This window comes from Capra hircus, chromosome 10 (assembly GCF_001704415.2).
Source record: "Capra hircus breed San Clemente chromosome 10, ASM170441v1, whole genome shotgun sequence".
NCBI classification, from domain to species: domain Eukaryota; kingdom Metazoa; phylum Chordata; class Mammalia; order Artiodactyla; family Bovidae; genus Capra; species Capra hircus.
Window position 1 is genome coordinate 23,717,280 of NC_030817.1, and position 24,189 is coordinate 23,741,468.

A 24,189-nucleotide genomic window follows, 5' to 3' on the forward strand; every position below is an offset into this window, starting at 1 on the left:
TCCGAGTCTCTGAGACTGATTTCCTTGCTTTCTGCATTTTACCGTCTAAGTATGCATCCCTATGCACATTCATGCAGTTGTACCCATTAGAAATTTATGTAGATAGAACTCTTTGAGGTGGACTTCTGTCTGGCTTCTTTTGCTTAACACACCATCCATGAGATCCAGCCTCAGAATGGCTGCATTTTCTTGGAAATGAAAGCCAACACACTTTTACTGAGCTTCTTTTAGCAAGAGGTCAGGGCTGTGGAAGATGGAGTAACAGGCGTGAGCTCTGTCCCCAAGGACTTGTAGTCTAGCAGGTGGCCTGAGATGTGCATCCACAGAAGGGACAAGAGGCAAAATGAGCAGCTACCTCCCGCAGGTGTGGGTCACTTGTGTCAGGAAAGAGGAAGCCACGATGAGTGTTTGCTCCTCTCCAAACGTTAATTCCCTTTCCTTTTGTTTAGAGCTTTTTTCGTTTTTCCATAGTGCTATAGCTTCTAGTCCTGAGTTTCCTAAATAAAGCTGTAGCAAGTGATGAAAACTATGAAAAGAGATGGACAGAGGTGGAAGTAGAACGGAGACAATAGGGAGTTAGTGACTAATGGTACAGAGTTTCTGTCTGGGGTGATGAAGAGTTTTGGAAATAATGGTGATGGGTACACATCACTGTGAATGTACTTAATTCCACTGCATGGTACACTTTAAAGACAGCTCAAATGGTACACTTTATGTATATCTGACCATCAAAAAAAAAACTTAAAAAGAATGGCGAGGACAGAGGGTGGAGGGTATGGACCATGAGTGCTTCTCTGAGGGAAACTGATGGGACTTCTCAGAAGGGAAAATCCTTCCTTCTCCCCAGACACAAAGCTAACCAGGAGCTCAAGAGAAATCCAGCCCTGACAACAGGAGGGGGAAAGTGAAGTGTCTCCGCATCTAAGCTGAGTGGGGGACAAATAGTTAACAAAATGAAAGGCAGGCAAGACCCGGAATACAGATGGAAGCAGAAACACACAGGGGGACCAGAGCAACCCCACACAGGTCCCTCCAGGTGTTCCCAGACCAGCTTTTAACTCACTTCCGCTAATTTCAGGGTCACCCATTCCTTGATCTTTGCAGCTTTTTCTTGAACAACTTTTGCCTCTTCCGCTCTCATCTGCTTCTGCAAGATGGAAAGGGCCTTTATTAGTCATGGCAGTCCCTGGTTTAGTGAATAAACGGAGGTGGGAGGCCCTGAGAAGAAACATTCCTGGACAGGATGGAGGTGAGCCAATACAGAAAATATATTCATTTATGAATTTTTAGAAAATCTTCTAAAGTGGGAGAGGCCTTCCTAAGCATACTACAAATACAAATCCCAAATAGCCATGAAGGAAAAGACTAACAAATCTTCATCATCACTATAAATTACTGTACAACCCAAAAAAGATGCCCTTAAACAAAATTAAAAGACTAACTGGATGGCTTCCCTAGAGGCTCAGTGGTAAAGAATCCACCTGCCAATGCAGGAGACACAGGTTTGATCCCTGGTCTGAGAAGATCCCACATGCAGTGGAACAACTAAGCTAAGCCAGTGCACCACAACCATTAAGCCTGTACTCTATAGCCTGGGAGCTGCAACTACTGAAGCTCATGTGGTCTAGAGCCCATGCTCTGCAACAAGAGACGCCGCTGCAACGAGAAGCCCGTGCTTGTAACTAGAGAGGAGCCCCTGCTCACCACAACTAGAGAAAAACCTGTACAGCAACGAGGACCCAGCATAGAGCCCCCCCCCAAAAAAAACCCAATTGGGGGATGATTTGCAACACAAATGATTTACATACAAAGGGGATAATGTGAAATGAACAAACCAATAAATTATGCAAAGGATATGAATAGGAGATCAACAGCAAAATTAAGGTAAAGAAACCCATGAAAAGCTGCGCAATCTTAATTATAATTTTGACAATGCAGATTAAAGTGACTAGACTAACACAACCTAAAAGTCTGACATAGCCCCTAATTATCAAAGGTGTTGGGAAACAGCTCATCTCCTATAAACTGGCAAAGCCTTTTGGGGGAAACACTTGACGGTATTTATCAACATTTCAAATGTCCATACCATTGATCTAACAAATCTACTGCTTAGGAATCATTAGTTGCATTAGTATTTGATAAAGCAACAAAAACAGAAAAACCCTCAAAACTGGAAATAACCTCTAAGAGTCCACAAACAAGAGTTTGGCTGAATAAACAAAATGAAAATGGAACGCTGTGCTCTGATACACAGGAAATGGTCACAAAGAACAGTGATTAGTGGCGAGGAATGGAAATGAAGGACGATGCCAGAGGGAAAAATGCCGTCATTTTATATCCTTCTGGTCCATTTGTATTTTTTACTATAAGCATGTATTACCTTTACAGTTAAAAAGCAAAAAATTAAGTAAATTAGCACGAGTGCAATTCCCTCAAAATAATCAATAGTATACAGTGATCCCTCGGTATGTACTGGGGTACTGGTTTCAGGACACCCTGCAGATACCAAGATCTGGGTGGGTGCTCAAGTCATTAGATAAAAGGGTGGAGTACAGCCGGCTCTTCCTGCTGGTGGGGTTGGCATCCACAGCTTCAACCAACCACAGACCTGATTCCACAGATGTGGAGGATCTCTATATACCGTTTTCTATATAAAAGGGTACTCCGCCCTTTTATATAATGAACTCCAGCATCCGTGGATCTTATCTATGCGGCGTCCTGCAACCAGTCCCTTGTGGATACAGAGGGACCACTATAAAGTGACTGAAAAGTGAGGTTTGCATCTAAAGAACAGCGGCCTAAGGAAGAACAAAATACAGGCTTTGGGGATCTGCCTCTGCCTCTGAGGCTGATTTGCTGCCGAGCACTGTGCGGGCTCCATCAGCCCCTGGTGATGTCATCCCTAAAATGGGCAATGACACATCTCCCTTCCGGATCATCCTGAGGATGAAGGGACAGAATGTGCACAGCACGGCGCCTGAGGAGCAGGCAATCAACCCGTTCCAGAACGAGTGCTAGTTCCCTGCTCTAAAGAGCATGGAGACAACTGGTATATTCTCAGCCGTTCGGAGACCACCTAGAATGACTTTGGTTGCCCTTCTAGGGGAAAATGGCCTCAAAACTGTAAGATGATGGATGTAAGCCCCAACAAGAGGGTTGGTGGAAATGAGATGGGGCTATGAATATGTCTGACTCAATATTTCAGAGCTGGAGAACTGGTAAGCTTTTCTAGTGCAGTGGTCCCCAACCTTTTTGGCACCAGGGACCAGTTTCATGGAAGACAATTTTTCCATGGACTGGGGTGAGTGGATGGGAGGGATGGTTTGGGGATAATTCAAGCACTTTATTGTGGGCTTTATTTCTATTATTATTACAGTAGCTCCACTTCAGATCATCAGGCACTAGATCCTGGAGGTTGGGGAGCCCATAGAGGTTTGCAGACTGGCCACAGGCCAACTCCAGGCTTCCACCTGGGCCCTCCCCAAACGGCCATGCCCATTCATTTCTTTGTTGTCCAAGGCTGCTTCCAGGCCACAGCAGCAGAGCTGGGTAGTTGCAACAATGACCATGTGGCCTGCAAAGCCAAAAATATTTACTACTTGGCCCTCTACAGAAAAAATTTGCCAACCCGACCTAGCCTGATAACCTGATCTTTATGTGGCTATGGAAACTAAGGCCCAGAGGGTGAAATGACTTGCCTCTGTTAGTTTATGGCCTGGCTGGGACTAAAATCAGATCTACCGACTTGCAGAACAGCATTTTTCCTATTCTGATCTGGTCCTAGTATTACCGTGAAAGGATTCTTTTCTTGACCTCAGCTCTAGCAGGACGCATTTTGCCCACCCATGCCAGATGCTGCCACTTTTAACTATGGACCACTCAAAAGAGAAATGTGCATGTGTGCTAAGTCGCTTCAATTATGTCTGACTCTTTGCGACCCCATGGACTGCAGCCCACCAGGCTCTTCTGTCCAGGGGATTCTCCAGGCAAGAATATTAGAGCAGATTGCCATGCCCTCCTCCAGAAGTGTTCCCAATCCAGGGATTGAATCCATGTCTCTTATGTCTCCTGCACTGGCAGACGAGTTCTTTACCACCAGTGCTACCTGGCAAGGCCGAAAGAGAGGACAGGAACCTAAAATCAATGGGAAACTGATGAAAGATTCCATGTGTCAAGATTATACTTTCCCATGATTTTTCAGGAAGACATGGTGCCCCACACTGTGAGAGGTACACCCCCACAGCGGAAATGTTCAGTGACTACTGGCGAATGGTTACGCGTGTGCCTGCGACAGTGGGAAGGCATTAGCAGGATCAGCTGGGAGTTCCATAGAGAGTGCACATGTGGAAAATTGCAAGTTGTCTGGCCAAGCTATGAAGGTATTTTTTTTGTTGGAAACAATGAAGCTCTGGCACCAGGGGAAAGCTGGGTAGGTAAGACCAATGGTAGAGGGGAGAGACAGAATTAGGATGAAGTTAATGAGATCACGACGGGGAAGCTGGGCGTACGGGACTGGTGGCGGGGGGTGTCCCAGATGTCCTCTCCAGAACAAAGGTGCTGACTGTGGCTGCAACACCGGGCACTGGCCTCTCCTCAGTTCCATGTGCTTTTCAGAGGAGGCAGCAACCTTGGTCTCTGCCTACTCAGGTGCATTGAGAAACTCTGGCCAACTGAGGCTGACAGCCTGGCTCTGTGCTGCTCCAAATACTACATGTCCCACAGGTTGGCAGGGCACGTGGTGGAGAAGGAAAAGCTCTCCTGACCAACCACCAACCTCGTGTCTGACACTGTACCCTGACTCCCTGAGTTCATTCTGCCGACAGCCCTATGACATATGACAACCCCTATATTACAGACGTGTACAAAGAAAATCAGCAATTTAAGTCATCTGGTCACAGGTGCTAAAGATGGGATTCAACCCAGATGAGTCAGCCTCCAGTTCCGTTTCCCACCACATCCCCTGCCTGGCTCCTCATTCCCCTTCCAATAATTACATCTCCATGCGGATGAATAGCCTGGTGAGGGAGTGAGCCCCTGCCACTAGAGGCTGAAGCAGAGGGGCTCTGCTCAGGGGCCGTGGGCAGCTGCTCCAGCTGGTGCAAAGGGCACTAATACCTACCTGCTTCTCCAGCTGTGCCTCCAGCTCGCTGATGAGCTCATCTTTGCCCTGCATGGCTTTCAGCAACTCTTGGTACTTTCGGTGCAGGCTGCCTGCTGAGTCCACATTCATCAGATTGGACAATTTCACCTTCTCTTCCATCACACCCACCTGGAAGGTACCAATCGTTGTCATAGGGTGGGGATGCGATGCCACTGACATGGGATGGGATGCTTCCTGATGCCCCAGCCTGTGACTCCCAGGCAGAGCTCTTACCCAGGGCAATGGGAGCCAATTAATTCAGTGACCATTTATGAAGCCTCATCTGGGAAAAAGAAGGAATTGACGAGGAAGGAATAGCAAGGTGTAGGGCCATCTAACTCTGGGGGCCCCAGTAAGGACAAGCTGGGCAGGACAAAAAGCCCTGGAGAGGAAATGCTCCAACCTCACTGTGACAGAGGCATTTGCTGCTCATTGAATGTTCATGAACTTCCTAATACTTCTCAGCCATCTTATAGTTAGGTGGCTGTGGAAGTCATGAAGTCAATGGGTCGGAGTGGAACGATGCATTATTTCTGGGCTGAAGTATTTAAGAGCTGGTGCACAAGCACCCAGCTATCTTTACCTGCAATGGCAACCAAGAAGACTGTATGTGCTAGCTGATTCAGCTGGAAGATGCGGAACTCTATTCACCTGGATCCCCAAATCACTGTGTGAAGCAGAATCCCTGGCTGACCCTCACTAGAGGTGTCATGAATGAGAACTAAATATGATAAACTGTGGACATGTCAGACTTCACAGGTTACCTCAGCATAACCCAGCCTATTTGGACTATGCCACACATCTGCTCACTGTACTGACCCTTACCCGAGATTCCCTCATGCCCATAGAAAGCCCCAGGCACCTTTATTTGTTCAGAAGGTCTAACACGTGACTGTTGGCTTTCCTCGTCCCTGTAAGAAGCAAGTCTCTTTGGGGCGGACTACATTGGTGTGATGTGTCCATAAGTGTCCACGGGAAGGGTCAGGAAAGGTCATTCTCCCTGCACACTCCCACCATTTCCTCCCCATTACCTGGGTCTCTGCGTTCTCTGCTCTCTGCTCTGCCTCCAGCAGCCTCTGTTCCAGCTCCTGCATCTGCTCAGCCAGAGAGGAAATGAGATGTGAGTGTGGTGTCCCTGCTATGAACACGGCATCAAGGCAACACAGGTGAATTCTGCAGACACTACACACAGGCCAGCTTAAACTACCCCTTGCAAGAGGCTCAAGAATGTCAGGGTAAAGATGTCCATGGCAGCGCTGGTTGTTGTTCCGTCACTCAGTTCTGTCTGACTCTTTGCGACCCAATGGACTGCAGCACGCCAGGCCTCCCTGTCCTTCACTATCTCCCAGACTTTGCTCAAATTCATGTCCATTGAGTCGGTGATGCTATCTCACCATCTCATCCTTCGCAGCCCTCTTTTCCTTTTGCCTTCAACCTTTCCCAGCATCGGGGTCTTTATAATGAGTCAGCTCTTCACACCAGGTGGTCAAAGTATTGGAGCTTCAGCTTCAGCATCAGTCCTTCCAATAAATATTCAGGGTTGATCTCCTTTAGGATTGACTCGTTTGATCTCCTTGCTGTCCAAAGGACTCTCAAGAGTCTTCTCTAGCACCACAGTTCGAAAGTACCAATTCTTAGGTGTTCAGCCTTCTTTATGGTCCAACTCTCACATCTGTACACGACTACTGGAGAAACCATAGCTTTGATTGGATGGACCTTTGTTGGCAAAATGGTGTCTCTGCTTTTTAATACACTGTCTAGTTTTGTCATAGCTTTCCTTCCAAGGATCAAACATCTTTTAATTTCATGGCTGCAGTCACCATCTGCAATGATTTTGGAGCCCAAGAAAATAAAATCTGCCACTGTTTCCACTTTTTCCCCATCTGTTTGCCATGAAGTGATGGGACCAGATGCCATGATCTTTGTTTTTTGAATGTTGAGTGTTAAGCCACTTTTTTCACTCTCCTCTTTCACCCTCATCAAGAGGTAGCCCTGAAGCCTGGGGCAGCTGAGGAGCCTAGAGGTGTTGTCCTCTCTACAGTGAGTGAGAAAACTTAAGGTCTTTCTCCCTCTGAGGGCCCCGGGAAGGGGCAGCAGTGCCACCATCTCTCTTCCTGGGTGTCCTCATCCCCACTCTTGCCTTCAGGCTCCTCTCCCAGGTCGTCCTCCCCGCAGCAGCGGGCAGCAGGCAGTGCCCCACCACTGTTCGCCACGTGTCTGACGTGGAGCCTGCTCCCACGTGAGCCCCCATCATCAGGATGAGGATGTTCCCTCCCACTGGGAACGGCTCACTGGCTGGCGACAAATACTTCCTCTCCTCTCAGAATGCCTCTGACCGCAAATGGCATTCATAGATATCCCCTTCTTGAGTGTTTTAATCTTAAATAGAGGCTTAAGACACATTTCTTAAAAGTTCTCTCTTGCTGCCCATGGAGGTCTGAGGATCATAGCTATTCTGGAATCTCATGCCAACTGGCCCAAGGAAAGGGACCAATGCTCTTACACACAGAAGCTCATCAAGGAACAGATGTAAGCTAAAGCCTAAGGAGCAGCTCAGGAGCAGTGGGGGCATCTCTGCCACTTCTCGAGCTTACAGCCTACCGAGTGGAGTGGATTTCAGCTCCCACCCTCCCCCTGGTCAGGGCTCAGAGGGCACTGCCAAAACCACACGCCGTGACATAAAGGCCCTGCGGAAGCAGAGCACAATCGCACATTCCATTCTCCAACCAGACGCCACGGGCCAGGGCCTAGTTGAGTCAATTCCTGCTTTCCCCACCATGCCTTGTCCCAGGGCAACAGGTATGCAGGAAAACCATACCAGAGGCATCACGTCCCAGTTGCGTCCTCCATGCGACTGGACAGGCCTCACGTCCCAAGCGCTAGTCCAGTCCTCGCCCACCTTATCTCTGCAGATTTGGCCTTTTCTCTGGTTACTCAACTTTCTCCATCTAACACGGACCTTGGCTCGATATTTACCAGTGAATCGAGCCACTAATTTTCTCTTTCCCAATCTCTCTTCTGCCTAGGTGAAATTCTGCTTTCAGGCCTTGATTAAAGGATGGAAAAGAAAAGAAGTCCCCCAGTCTGGTGCCAGGCAGTGAAAAGAGGGTTACCCAGGAGCGGTTCAAGTTAGAGAGCCTGGAGAAACTGCTCTCAGGACCACCTTCCCTCATCCGTTTTTTCCTCCTTGGAGTTGGGGAGAGACAGATGTTTTCAGTACACGTTCCCTTTGAAAGGACAGAGGATACCAAATAAAACCTCAAGATTTACAACCCAGGGGACAAAAATGCTCGCTGGGCTCCCAACGGACAGGACCATCTTTGATGAGCATTCCTGTGCTCAGTCCAAGGATGTCTGCATCTCCTCTTTTGTTCCTCTCCTGGGTTTAATAATCATAATGGAACCTCTTGACTCAAGCCTGAGACACTGGGTTGGTTCTGGCCAGACTCAGGCATCAATTATAGCCAGATGGCCTTTCCAAAATCAAACAGTCCTCGGGCCATCGTAGCTACGGGGGAGGTAACAGCATAGAATAAACCAATATTACGGTGATAGGCATGGTTGCATAGTGCAAAAAACATGCTACGTGGTGGGGGTGGGGGGTGGGTGGGGATGGTGGTTGACACATAACCCAGTGACCAGGTTAGTACTATATAATCTTTCCCCCTTGGGCACCAGAACCAACTCGTCCAGGAGCAAATCAGGTTCTCTCTCCCCAGAAAGCCAAAATGTGGGATTAAGAGGCCAGAGATGAGAGTCAAGGGACTGCACAGAGAACATGCACAAACTTTACCAAGTCATGATTATCAGGTAAGTCCTTCAGTTCTGTGATATGTCCCGGGCCCTTCCTAATACATGCCCTGTCTATTTAAGCTAGCCAGGGTTGAAATTTCTGCCCACATCAGGAACATTTCTAACTAATACAATTACTAGGAGCATTTAATTTTTAAGAACACAATGAAACACTGAATGGGAAGGCTTTAGATTCTTGACAAGTTTCCTAGATTCACGTTTCATTTAGATCTGACGTCTGCTCTGTAGCTCAGAAGACATATGATTTCCATAAGAAATGATCATTCATATCCGTGACCTTACACAGAAAAGAAACCATGGTAGAGGGAAGAAGAAAACGCATTCGAGTCTTACCTCCCACTTGGGCATTTCCATTTGGGTCAAGAGTGGTCAAGGACACTGGTCAGAGCCATAAATGACTCTGTATTAACAATTTACCCCCTAAATTTTTAATGTCAGATATCCTTCAATTCAGTTCAGTTCAGTTGCTCAGTCGTGTCCAACTCTTTGCGACCCCATGAATCGCAGCACGCCAGGCCTCCCTGTCTATCCCCAACTCCCGGAGTTCACTCAGACTCATGTCTATCGAGTCAGTGATGCCATCCAGCCATCCCATCCTCTGTTGTCCCCTTCTCCTCCTGCCCCCAATCCCTCCCAGCATTAAAGTCTTTTCCAATGAGTCAACTCTTCGCACGAGGTGGCCAAAGTACTGGAGTTTCAGCTTTAGCATCATTCCCTCCAAAGAAATCCCAGGGCTGATCTCCTTCAGAATGGACTGGTTGGATCTCCTTGCAGTCTGAGGGACTTCTCCAACACCGAGAGTCTTCTCCAACACCACAGTTCAGGGTAAGCTATCACAGAAGCAGATGGAAAGGAAGGTGCCCCTTGGAACCTAGGGTCTTCTCTCAGCCTTGGCCTGACTGCCACGTGGTCCTCCCCACCATCCACCCTCCAGCCATTATTATCTACTGGGCAAGGGCACTCGAGACTCAAAGCTAAAAGCAGTCTGCATTCACCTTTATGCTGGAGCACTCTCTCAATGTTCAGAAAATAAATTTCTGAACATTGAAACCATTTGGCACATCTGGTAGTTTTTTAAAAGAGAAGAGTATAAAAGACCATTTATGTATCCATGACTATGCTCCAACAATTACTAACATCCTGTCATCCTTGTCTGAAGATCTTTAACATCATGTTTCCCTCCATTTTTATGAAAACACATTTTCTCCATTGCTGCAGGGGAACACTCCCAACTGTGCCTATACCTGTGTGTCGATTTTGGAGTTTTCAAATTCTTAATTCTAGGATCAACGCAATTCATGATGGCAGATCGTCCCCTGCACTCACTTAAAGGGCCACACTGGGAGATCTGAAAAGGTGAGCTACAGGCAGACCTCCTTATTTGGGTTCTGTTTCTCCTTTCAGAGGGTTCCCTAGGACTGAGTCCTCAGCTATCCTTTTAGTCTGGGTGACATGCTAGCCAAGGTGGCATCAGGTTTGGGCGGCTGACTTTTAGGCGGGATCCACTTTCACCAGCTTCGACTTACACATGAGACTTGTAAGCCATCCTAGAACAGGCTGCAGGGACCTGATGAAAGGCTCTTGGCACCGACCTGGTATTTAATCCCCATGTCCACAGCTCCTTGTGGTGCTGTGAAATACTGGCCACAAGGCAGCAGACACCCTCCTGTGCTCCCAGGACAGTCCTGCGTGCTGAGCAGCGGTTCGAGCCCAGAGCCTCGCTGGGTTGGTCTCAGCTATCCCTCTGAAAAGGGCTCAACATTCTTACCATTGCATCACATCCTCTTAAGAGAATGGTACCGGTAAGCAATAAGGCTCTGGAGCCTGGCTGGCTCCACTACAGTGTGACTTATAAATTCCTTAACCTCTCTGAGCCTCAGTTTTCTCACCAGTAGAAAAAACAGTAATGAATGTCTACCTCCTAGGGTTGTGGTGAAGATCACAGGAGATGCCTCACGGCCAGCTCACGTACACGACCTGGCACTTACTGAGCAGTTTGCAGATATAAGCTACTTGCTGGATTTTCACAACCAAAGATGGTGCTTAGGACCAGGGAGACCAGTTTCCTTGGGACAGTCCTGTGGTCACCTGTCCTCCAGAATAATGAGTAATAGACCCTTCTTTTCTCTCTCCAAAGTCTCCTGGTTTACATGATAAATTACCTGGTCATGCTGCTTACGATCCATCTACAGAAAGAATGGCTTTAAGTCAGGGCTATTAGCCTACAGAGCGTCATGTAAGACCTACCATGTTGTGGGCATTTAGCCAACACAGATATATCTAAACAAGGCCACTTGCTATGTGTCTGGCACTGGTTAAAGCACTTTACATGTATCAACTCATTTCATCTTCATCCCAATCTTAGGAGGCAGGTCTTGTTATTATCCCTGTTGTACAGATAAACTGACACAGAGGGATGAGGCAATTTGCCCAACGTCACACAGCCAGGAGGCAGAGCCAGGATTCAAACTCCGGAGGACGGGCTCCGGAGTCTATTATACCCTTAGCTACCGTGGCCCTCACATCCAAATTTCATGTCCTGGAAAAACCCAGACTCCAAAATGCAATCCCCGATTCTCAGCTTCTCCTGAAAACGCAGGAGACCTGGACACGCGAAAATTACCTTTTCTTCTGGCGACACCTGGCTTCCTCCTCTAGCTATAGCACATTCCTTGAATCCTCCCCAGAACCCTCCCACTGCGTTCATAGAAGATTAGTTAACTTCTGCATTCATAGATTAGTTAAGCCTTTGAAATTACAACCCCCAGTGCTAGCTATTAAATGGTTCTAATTCTGTTGTCATCAAAGACCTTGATTCTCAACTTTTTGTTTTTTAATATCAAATCTTGTGTTCATTTGAAATCATATTCTTATTCCCAAATATATAAAACACACAACTGTGGGGCTGCCCTGGTGTCCGAGTGCAGAAGAGGCAGGAAAGAAGGGACTCCTAAGTCTTGTCTGTGTCTTGTCAATGGCCCCACCCAGCCCAGAAGTCCCTCTGAGGCTCACAGGGCTCAAGGCTAGAAGGATGGCTGAATGGGGCCCAGGACACATTCGGGGCAGGAGTTTGTGGCAGTAGATTTCACACCCTCAGGGGCATAGTGATCCACATGGATCCTGTTACAGATCCCTGGGTTGTGCCCACAGAGGTTTTTATTTAGCACGTCTGAGGCGTGAACCCAGGAATGTGCTTGAAAAGAAAACCCCAGGTGATCCTGATGAGGGTGGTCCACAGACCACTCTCTGAAAAATGCTAGACCGGCTACAGAATGCAAAGCAAAGCTAACTGTTTGGGGATCCTTTGGGGATGCAAACATCCCAGGGCCAAGCCCCCATCGGTACAGGACTCTTCTCAAATGACTTTATAGGAGCACAAAGCTCTAGCAAGACTACAGTTCCTGGGAAATATTATAGTGGGTCTTCCTTGTTAAAAAATGGGGGTTAAGAGAATACAATAAAATTCTCTACACACACATATGCATGCACATCCTTAAACATAGTGAATAAAAGTTCTAGAAGGCAAATCGGATCTATCAGCAAGGAGATCTGCTAAGGCTGATTCTGTGATGACTTTATGCAGACTTTATTTCCAACTAGTCCTAATTAGCCCTAGTGTTCTCCTTTTATATAACAGTACTGGCCTTCTCACAAATTCTGAAGTATATAAGGATGTTTTTCTGGGCTGTGAACTATCCTTGCTCCGTCAAGCTGGTGCCTAAACTGAATCGCTGCCTCTGTATAATCCTTGGTCAGAGTGGGGAAGAGCAATAGTCATTGTTCCTTTGTTTAAGGGACTGAACGGAACCATTGATACACTCAAAAAAAAAAAAATCCTGAAGTACAAATTTTTGGTATATAAATATAAAACTGAGTTACTGTATTTCAAAACCTTGGCTGGAGAAACTAGTAAGGGATTCTAGAAAAAGAGGAAGTGCGTACAGACCCACAAGAAGAGGCCTCAGGAAGACCTGCCTCGGTTAAAAATATTCAAGCTAAAAAATGAGGGATGTTTTATTACATAAAGTCCTCTCTTTAACAGATCCACTCAAATCCCCTTTGGAAGCAGAGAGGGAGTAAATAAATAAAAAAATGTTAAACTTGTTTTAGTCCTCATACTGATGCCATGTACTCATCATGATAATTCCTACAAAGCTCTGTTGCAGATAGATGCCATACTCCCACTTTTCTGATGGGAAAACTGAGGCATAAGGTTGACAAGAATGAACAAAGTCCAAGGGACTTTTAACACATACAGCTCTTAGGACAACATCAACTTTTAGATTGATCGGGGCTTCCCTGGTGGCTCAGAGGTTAAAGCGTCTGCCTGCAATGCGGGAGACCTGGGTTCAATCCCTGGGTCAGGAAGATCCCCTGAAGAAGGAAATGGCAACCCACTCCAGCATTCTTGCCTGGAAAGTCCCTTGGACAGAGGAGCCTGGTGGGCTACAGTCTACAGGGTCGCAAAGAGTCGGACACGACTGAGCGATGACTTTACTTCACTTTAGATCAATCAGACTAGCTGTGACTTCTTCAACACAACCAAGAACAGAGCCGGAAAAAAGGCTCTCAGAAGCAGGACAGGATGCGACCTCTGAAACATGAGCCATTCCCTCGACTCCTGTGCCAGATGGAAAGTGAGTCCACGGTTCACCTGGCCTCGGAATAGGTGGCCCTGGCAAGGGCACAGCGGACCATGAGAGGCGTCCCAGCAGAAACAAGGTCTAGAACCATCTCCCCTCCTCCCACCTCCTCCCCTCTCTCACCGTTCAGTTCAGTTTAGTTCAGCTCCGTTCAGTCGCTCAGTTGTGTCCGACTCTTTGCAACCCCATGAACCGCAGCATGCCAGGCCTCACTGTCCATCACCAACTCCCAAAGTCTACCCAAACTCATGTCCATCGAGTTGGTGATGCCATCCAGCCATCTCATCCTCTGTCGTCCCCTTCTCCTCCTGCCCCCAATCTTTCCCAGCATCAGGGTCTTTTCAAATGAGTCATCTCTTCGCATCAGATGGCTAGAGGATTGGAGTTTCAGCTTCAGCATCAGTCCTTCCAATGAACACTCAGGACTGATCTCCTTTAGGATGGACTGGTTGAATCTCCTTGCAGTCCAAGGGACTCTCAAGAGTCTTCTCCAATACCACACTTCAAAAGCATCAATTCTTCAGTGCTCAGCTTTCTTTATAGTCCAACTCTCACATCCATACATGACTACTGGAAAAACCATAGCCTTGACTAGATGGACCTTTGTTGGCAAAGTAATGTCTCTGCTTTTTAATATGCTATCTAGATTGGTCATAACTTTCCTTCTAAGCAGCAAGCGTCTTTTAATTTCATGGCTGCAGTCACCATCTGCAGTGATTTTGGAGCCCCTCAAAATAGGTAAGAAATTATCTGGCAGCCTTGACATTTTTTCTTTCTTTAAAAAAATCTGGTTTTCAGCACAACAATTCCATGTGGCGAATGACAATTATGAAAGAGGGAGTCAGGTTCCAGCATGCTGTGTGATGGGGAAGGAGGAGGGCTCGTTCCCAAGCCTTAGCTGCCAGTGGGTAGCATCTGATCACAGGCAGGGCCCGTCCCCTGGGAGACACACAGGCTCGGCTTGCCCTGCACCACTGCCAGCGGTGAGTGAGTGGCCATCAGTCATCCAGGCAGTGCCATCTCCATGGGCGGGCTGGCCAGTGGGCGAGCTGTGTGGAACGGTGGCAGTGGAGGGGGCAGGCAGGTGAGGGGGAGGGGCAAAGGGACCCAGCTGGCCTGGCTCACCCGGTGCAAGTGGGTACTGATGATGACTAAGAAGTAAGTTCTGGGAGCAGCGACAGAGACGGGGTCCAGGGCCCAGCCCTGGCCGGAGCTCTCCTGAGAATCTGGGTCATCCCTTCCTAGGACCTGAAACTTACCTTGATGTACTGGGGAAAACCTCTAATGAATTGCAGAATCTGGCCTACTGGTTTGGGGAATGACAGCAGATGACAAGAGCGGCCCCAACATTGAGCAACACAGTGTTTATGGCCTTAAGGTTTCCTGCCAAGAGGTCCGATGTCAGGCTAACGCCCCAGCCCTAGTCCCTGCTTAAGTCTTCCAGCCCATGATTCCTAGTCAAGATTTCTTTCTCTCTCTTCTCCACTCCTACACCCCCAGGCTCTTCTGTCCTGAGTCTATATGCTTCTCCTTTCTTTGCTCAAGTCCCAGCCTGAGTCCCCAGCGTCTTTATGCGAGAGCGTTCTGGTTGCTTAGATGATAAGTACTGGTACTTACAGAGAGTTCTGGTTACTTAGCAAATACAGTCTGGAAGAAAAGAAAGGGCTGATATTATACCGGGTTGGCCAAAGAGTTCGTTTGGGTTTTTCCGCAAGATCTTACGGAAAATGCTGAGTGAACTTTCTGGCCAACCCAATAGAAGTTCAACCTCCCCAGATCCAAGGGGCTGTGGAAAAAGAACATGTTTATTTATAATGTGTTTAGGGCCACTGGGGAATAGGGGAGGAAGGCATTTAAAAACACTTTATTTTTCTATCATGAAACGTTTCAGGCCACCAGAAACGTATAGAGAATAGTTTTTTAAAAAACACATATCCACTATTCATCTTTGTCAAATCTTAATTTTTGTCAGATCTGCTTCTGACTTTTTAAGAAATAAACCACTACAGACAGTTGACGCTTCCAGTGTTCCTCTCTCCAATGTTACTCCTCTCCTTTCAAATGTATGTACCCTACACTTGACTATGTTTACATTTTTACCTCATTTGTAAACACTCCTCAACAACAGACATTACTGTTTTGTGCAGGTTTAATACTTTATATATAAACTGTATTTTTGTATATATATATTCTTCTGATCCTTTTTGTTCAATGTTGGTTTTTGAGATTTGTTGATCTTATACATATAGCTTTACTTGACTCATTATTAACTGCATGTAGTATTCCATTGTGCAAATACACTCAACATAGTTACCCAATCACGCCGACAGACATTTAGAATATTTTCAACTTTCCATGCATCAATGCTGCAATAGACATTCTTGTATAGGTCTATTTATGACCGATATATTTGGGGATTTTACTCCTTTTTTTAATTGAAGTATAGTTAGTTACAATGTTGTATATGGATTTATTTCTACTGCTGCATTTTGTGCTTTGTATTTACTCCTTATTTTCTATATTCCTGTTTCTCTTCCCTGCCTGGATTTAATAGGTTTTATTCCATTTCCAGTAGCTACTCTCCTGATTGGAAAGTTATACATTCTATTTGTTATTTCTATTATTCTAGACGCAGATGACATCACCCTGTGGCAGAAAGTGAAGAGGAACTAAAGAGCCTCTTGATGAAAGTGAAAGAGGAGAGTGAAAAAGCTGGCTTAAACTCAACATTCAAAAAACTAAGATTGTGGCATCCAGTCCCATCAGTTAAGTTCAGTTCAGTCGCTCAGTCGTGTCCGACTCTTTGCGACCCCATGAATCACAGCACGCCAGGCCTCCCTGTCCATCACCATCTCCCGGAGTTCACTCAGACTCACATTCATTGAGTCCATGATGCCATCCAGCCATCTCATCCTCTGTCGTCCCCTTCTCCTCCTGCCCCCAATCCCTCCCAGCATCAGAGTCTTTTCCAATGAGTCAGCTCTTCTGCATGAGGTGGCCAAAGTACTGGAGTTTCAGCTTTAGCATCATTCCTTCCAAAGAAATCCCAGGGCTGATCTCCTTCAGAATGGACTGGTTGGATCTCCTTGCAGTCCAAGGGACTCTCAAGAGTCTTCTCCAACACCACAGTTCAAAAGCATCAATTCTTCGGCACTCAGCCTTCTTCACAGTCCAACTCTCACATCCATCCATGACCACAGGAAAAACCATAGCCTTGACTAGACGGACCTTAGTTGGCAAAGTAATGTCTCTGCTTTTGAATATACTACCTAGGTTGGTCATAACTTTTCTTCCAAGGAGTAAGCATCTTTTAATTTCATGGCTGCAGTCACCATCTGCAGTGATTTTGGAGCCCCCCCAAAATAAAGTCTGACACTGTTTCCACTGTTTCCCCATCTATTTCCCATGAAGTGATGGGACCGGATGCCATGATCTTCGTTTTCTGAATGTTGAGCTTTAAGCCACCTAACGCTGAAGAAGCTGAAGTTGAACAGTTTTATGAAGACCTACAAGACTTTTTAGAACTAACACCCAAAAAAGACGTCCTTTTCATTATAGGGGACTGGAATGCTAAAGTAGGAAGTCAAGAAACACCAGTCCCATCACTCTATGGCAAATAAATGGAGAAATAATGAAAACAGTGACAGACTTTATTTTCTTGGGCCCCAAAATCACTGCAGATGGTGATGCAGCCATGAAATTAAAAGACGTTTGCTCCTTGGAAGGAAAGTTATGACCAACCTAGACAGCTATTAAAAAGCAGAGACATTACTTTGCCAACAGTCAAAGCTATTTTTTTTCCAGTAGTCATGTATGGATGTGAGAGTTGGTAAAGAAAGCTGAGCACCGAAGAATTGATGCTTTTAAACTGTAGTGCTGGGAGAAGACTCTTGAGAGTCCCCTGGACTTCAAAGAGATCAAACCAGTCAATCCTAAAGGAAATCAGTCCTGAATGTTCATTGGAAGGACTGATGCTGAAGCTGAAACTCCAATACTTTGGCCACCTGATGCAAAGAACTGATTCATTGGAAAACATCCTGATGCTGGGAAAGATTGAGGGCAGGAGAAGGGGATGACAGAGGATGAGATGGTTGGATGGCATCACTGACTCGATGGACATGAGTTTGAGCAAGCTCCGGGAGTTGGTGATGGACAAGGAAGCCTGGTGTAGTGCAGTCCATGGGGTCACAGAATCAGACATGACTGAGCGACTGAAGTGACTGAGACTTAAAGACTTCTATTTGTTCCCCACATTCTCTTCTCCCCCTATTTGTCATATAGGTAGAAGCTCTGACTTTTAACAGAACACATGGTTATCTAGAATAAAGACTACACTTTTCCAATCTTCTCGGTGGCAGGATATAACCACATGAATAAGTGGCCAATGGGATGTGAGTGGAAGGAATGAAGGCAGCCTTTGGGTCACGCTCTCAAAGGGAAGGGACTGGAATGTGGGCATGAGGGCGAACCACCTTCAAACATGCACAGATCTCCCCCGGAGCCAGGCTGCTTCTGTCTGGAATGTCACATGAAAAGGAATGGATTTTTTAAACACATGTACTGCCTGGCTCATCCTGTTTCCTAAATCTGAGGCTTCAGGTCTTTCATCAACTTGGGAAACTTTAAAGGCATTATCTCTTGAAGTCATGTCTCTCTTCTCCACTTCTGGAATCTTCAAAAAGGATCTTGTCATTCTGGCATCCACGTTGTAGCCTGTGTCTTCATCTCTCTGTGTTGCCCTCGAGTCTGGGTTATGTCCTCAGGCCCATCTTTCCATTCCTGAGGTCTGTCTCACGTGGCACCTTATCTGATGTTAATCTAGCCACTGAGTGCTTCATTTCGGTGCAAGTATTTTTCATGTCTAGCAGTCCTATTCGGTTCTTTTCCTGCTCTTCTTGGGTGATGTCCTGCCCTTGTCTTATGTTTTCAGTTAGTTGATCATGTCTTCAATAGTATTGTGTGTGTGTGTGTGTGTGTGTGTGTGTTTCTGGTGGGGGAGGGGCACACTGAGTTGCTTGTGAGATCTTAGTTCCCCAAGCAGGGACTGTCCGGGTCCTCAGAAGTGAAAGTAGAGTCCTAACCACTGGCTGCCAGGGAATTCCCTTAAGTAGTTTTGAATTCATGGACTTTATAGTGTCTTGCCAACAGTTCTTAGAACAGTTGGAACAACGTGCATTAGAAATTCTTGGCGGGGGGATTGAGTCCAGTTTGTTGCATACATGGACTCTCACTCACTGTGGGCTATTCTCTCAAGTATTTAGTCAATGTGGATCAACATATTCATTTTCACTAAGGACTTTCCTATTTCCTGCGTAAGTAGACATTTGTGTCCTTGCCTGAGAGGTAAAGGGACTTGCCCTCAGTCCCAAAGCTAGAAAGTGGCAGAGCCAAGTAGTCTGGCTCCAAAGCCTGGGTCCTTGTCACCAGCAAGCAGGCTGCCTTCCATAGTTCACACTCTTAACAGAGGGTGAGCAGCAGGGTGGGGATATCCATTCTCCTCTCCTAAAATATCAGGGGGACCTTTAAGACAGCAGAGGAGTAAGATGCGGTGACCACCTTCCTCCCCACAAATACATCAAAAATACATCTACATGTAGAACAACTCTCCTAAAATATCTCTTTCTCACACTGAGAAAGAAGTGTTAGGGGGATAAGAGAACCTCCACTGCAAACACCCATGACTCAAGAAGTGACGCAAGACCAAGAAGATTTGTAGCATTTCTTTGGCGTGTTACAGGGAGAAGCAGAGTGGGAAAGAATGCCAGATGACAGATTAGTACACTGCTTAGATTTTGATCTTTAAAAAACAAACAAACAAACCTACCTGGGTTTTATTTTATGAGTGTGGGGAGCACCTTATTAAAAGCTCACCTTCCTTGTATTAGTAGTTTTGATTTGCATTTCTCTAATAAAGAGCAATTTGAGCATCTTTTCATGTGTTTATTAGCTGTCTGTATGTCTTCTTTGGAGAAATGTCTGTTTAGGTCTTCTGCCCACTTTTTGATTGGGTTGTTTTTCTGGTATTGAGCTGCATGAGCTGCCTTCGTATTTTGGAGAGCTGCCTTCGTGGGATGGGGTGGAAAGTGGGAGGGAGGTTCAAGAGGGAAAGTGAAAGTCACTCAGTCGTGTTCACTCTTTGGGACTCCATGGACTGTAGTCCATGGAATTCTCCAGGCTAGGATACTGGAGAGGGTGGCCTTTCCCTTCTCCAGGGGATCTTTCCAACCCAGGGATCAAACCCAGGTCTCCTGCATTGCAGGCAGATTCTTTACCAGCTGAGCCAAAAGGGAAGCCCAAGAGTACTTCAGTGAGTAGCCTATCCTTTCTCCAGTGGATCTTCCCGACTGTAATTTAACCAGGGTCTCCTGCATTGCAGGCAAATTCTTTACCAATTGAGCTATTGGAGAAGCCCTTTCAAGAGGGAGGGACATATGTATACCTATGGTTGATTCATGTTGATGTATGGCAGAAACCAACACAATATTGTAAAGCAATTATTCTCCAATTAGAAATAAATTTTTTTTAAAAGTTCACCTTACTGCAACAGATACTAAATAAGCCCTAGAGATCAAATGCACAGTATAATGAATATAGACAACAATATTGCACCCTAGGGCTTCCCTGGGGGCTCAAATGGTAAAGAATCCACCTGCAATGCAGGAGACCTGGGATCGGTCCCTGGGTTGGGAAGATCCCCTGGAGAAGGGAATGGCAACCCACTCCAGTATTCTTGCCTGGAAAATTCCATGGACAGAGGAGCCTGGAGGGCTACAGTCCATGGGGTCTCAAAGAGTTGGACATGACTGAGTGACTAACACTTTCACTTTTCATTGTGCAATCGTCATCAAACTTGCTGAGACTAGAATGTAATTATTCCAACCACTAAAAGGAAATGATAATTATGTAATATGATAGACAAGCTAATTATTGCTGAAATGGTGATCATATTATAATATATAAATGGATCAAATTAACATGTTGTACATCTTGAATTACACAATATGTCAAATATATTATAATCAATCAACCAATCAATCAAAACTCTAAAAAACAAAAAATGAAAAGAAAGTTGGCCTTCCCCTACTCTCCTCTGTGACAGTGATTTCTTCAGGGACCTTGGAGACTACCTGCTCCCCAGGACTCACCTTGTCGGCCAGCAGCTCTCTGATCTTGCTGGCCTGCAGTCGGAACCGGAAAAGCTGGGTTTCTAGGGCCAGGCAGCGCTTCTGCCAGTCCACACTGGTCCGCGTCTCCACCGTGAGTTCTGCCATGATGGGAGCAACTTGTGGAGATTCCAGGGAGCCCTGAGGACCAGCATATAGAGAGGGGGAAAAGATAAGTGTGTGAGGAGGAGTTCGGTGGGGAAAGGAGGAGACCGACGGAAAGCAGAGGAAACAGGGCAGGGAAGGTAAGTTAGCCTGGCTCTCCCTCTGTCCCACGGGCAAGTTCTGAGCTCAGCTGGTCCTGTTTCATCATAAGGCAGCTGTGCAGCCTCAGAAAATCACACAAGCTGAGAAACCGCAAGGAGAACCTCGTCTCACTGTTACAGAAGTGAAAAGCAGGGCTCACGGGTTTTTCATTCAATTATCCATTTAACAAAAATGTGTTCATTATAAACATTCAGTGCCAGACACTGTTCTAGACATTGGAGATGCAAAGGGAAATGAAAGAGGTCCCCGTGTCTTTTCAAACCACTCTGTGGAAAAGTCTAATTGCAAAATTACAATGTAGTCACAATTACTAATCGATATGCAAATAAAAGGAAGCAGAGAAATGGAGTGGACTGTGCTAGGGGGAAGCTGTTGAGGGAAAGCTTAAACTGGGTAGCAAACTCATCCATGATCACAAGGCTAACTGGAGACAGAACTGATTCCCAGCTGGGTACTGATTTTTTTTTTACAACTATAAAGATTTCAGATGGGAAAAAAAAATGGAACGAAAATGTAATGTTTCAAATTTCCTTGACAAGTTTCTACTCAGTTGGGATTTCATATGTTGTCATCAAATCATCCTGTTTGGGAACAGATTCTCACTTTCCTTTAAGTTATAAAATGCAAACCAGAAAATTGGTAGATATTTTGCCATAGCCCCTGGAGGAAATCGTGGGCTTCCCAGGTAGCTCAGCTGTAAAGAACCCGCCTGCCAATGCAGGAGACACAGGAGACACGGGTTCGATACCTGGGTTGGGAAGATCCCCTGAAGGAGGAAATGGCAACCCATTCCAGTATTCTTGCCATGGAAAATCCCATGGACAGAGGAGCCTAGTAGATACGATCCATAGGGTCGCAAAGAGTTGGACACAACTGAGTGACTAAGCACGCACACACACACACTGGAGGAAACCACAAATCTTTAGAAAACACTCCAGACAGATTCAGAACAAGCCAAGTAGACACCTATAATATCCCCAGCCAGAGGAATTTACCCAGATGTCTCCTGGAGGTATTTTAGAGAAACAAACCTGGGTCAGGGATGAGAAAACGAAGAAGAATGTGTATATGTACATGAGAAGGAAGATATAGGTGCAGAGGGGGCACAGAGCAGAGAAGGGCTGGAAGACACATCCATCACCAGGACTTTTTAAATCCCCTTTCTAGGGTGCTTTCCACTCCAGTACTCTTGCCTGGAAAATCCCATGGACGGAAGAGCCTGGTAGGCTGAAGTCCATGGGGTCGCTAAGAGTCGGACATGACTGAGCGACTTCACTTTCACTTTTCCCTTTCATGCACTGGAGAAAGAAATGGCAACCCACTCCAGTGTTCTTGCCTGGAGAATCCCAGGGACGGGGGAGCCTGGTGGGCTGCCATCTATGGGGTCGCACAGAGTCGGACACAACTAAAGCGACTTAGCAGCAGCAGCAGCAGCAGGGTGCTTTTAATAATTATGCTTGACAATAAGCATAAATTTGGTCTGTCCCAAACCATGACATATGGTCTCCCTACTATCAGGTGATTTTAAAGAATGATTGTTAATTTTCTAGGTTGATACATTTTTAAAAATTATTTTTCATTAAAAAACTGGGGGCAGGGACTGTGCTATGTAGCATGTGGGATCTTAGTTCCCTGACCAGGGATTGAACTTGTGCCCTCTGCAGTAGAAGCATGAGTCTTAGGTTGATAATATATTTTAATATCATCTTTTAGAGATAAATATGGCTTACAGGTGAAACGATGTAATGCTTGGGGTTTGCTTTAAAACACTTCACCATAGGAGGTGAGAAGCTGGTATATAGGAGGTGAGAGAGACGATATATGCATTAAGACTTGTCAAAACACTGATAATTTCTGAAACTGGGTGATGGGTTTACTGGTCTCTCTACTTGAATATATGCCTGGAATTTCCCATAATAAAAATTTGTCTTTAGAGAACAGACTTGTGGTTGTCAACAGGCGGGGGAGAGATCGACTTGGAGTTTGGGATAAGCAGATGAGAACTATTACATTTAGAATGGATAAACAACAAGGTCCTATAGCAGCGAGAACTATATCCAATCTCCTAGGATTAAAACATAATGGAAAAGAACATTAAAAAAGAATGCATACACATTAACAAACTGAAAGATAAAAACCATATGGTTATTTCAACAGATGCAGAGAAAGAGTTTGACAAAATTCAACATCCATTTATGATAAAACCCTCCAGAAAGCAGGCATAGAAGGAACATACTTCAACATAATAAAAGCCATATATGATAAACCCACAGCAAACATTATCCTCAATGGTGAAAAACTGAAAGCATTTCCCCTAAAGTCAGGAACAAGACAAGGGTGCCCACTCTCACCACTACTATTCAACATAGTTTTGGGAATTTTAGCCACAGCAATCAGAGAAGAAAAAGAAATAAAAGGAATCCAGATTGGAAAAGAAGAAGTAAAACTCTCACTGTTGCAGGTGACAAGATCCTCTACATAGAAAACCCTAAAGACTCCACTGGAAAATTACTAGAGCTAATCAATGAATATAGTAAAGTTGCAGGATATAAAATTAACACACAGAAATCCCTTGCATTCCTATACACTAACAATGAGCAAACAGAAAGAGAAATTAAGGAAACAATTCCATTCACCATTGCAATGAAAAGAATAAAATACTTAGGAATAAATGTACCCAAGGAAACAAAAGACCTATATATAGAAACTATAAAACACTGATGAAAGAAATCAAAGATGACACAAATAGATGGAGAAATATACCATGTTCATGGATCCGAAGAATTGATATAGTGAAAATGAGTATACTACCCAAAGCAATCTATATAGATCAATGCAATCTCTATCAAATTACCAATAGTATTTTCCAGAGAACTAGAACAAATAATTTCACAATTTGTATGGAAATACAAAAACACCTTGAATAGCCAAAGCAATCTTGGGAAAGAAGAATGGAACTGGAGGAATCAACCTGCCTGACTTCAGACTATACTACAAAGCTACAGTCATCAAGACAGTATGGTACTGGCACAAAGACAGAAATATAGATCAATGCAACAAAATAGAAAGCCCAGAGATAAATCCATGCACCTATGGACACCTTATCTTTTGACAAAGGAGGCAAGAATATACAGTGGAGAAAAGACAATCTCTTTAACAAGTG

General features: G+C 45.5%; 1 protein-coding gene across 3 annotated transcripts in view; it reads right to left on the reverse strand.

Moving 5' to 3' along the window:
* PLEKHH1 (pleckstrin homology, MyTH4 and FERM domain containing H1) overlaps nt 1–24,189 on the reverse strand; it is a 58,342-nt gene that overhangs the window by 25,602 nt on the left and 8,551 nt on the right. For all 3 annotated transcript variants that reach the window (XM_018054048.1, XM_018054049.1, XM_018054047.1), the window contains exons 2-5: nt 20,742–20,900; nt 6,172–6,234; nt 5,120–5,269; nt 1,064–1,147 (exon numbers count right to left, since the gene is read on the reverse strand). In XM_018054048.1, the coding sequence (XP_017909537.1) occupies nt 1,064–1,147; nt 5,120–5,269; nt 6,172–6,234; nt 20,742–20,867 (423 nt within the window). In that variant the 5' untranslated portion in view covers nt 20,868–20,900. The remainder of the gene's footprint in view (nt 1–1,063; nt 1,148–5,119; nt 5,270–6,171; nt 6,235–20,741; nt 20,901–24,189) is intronic.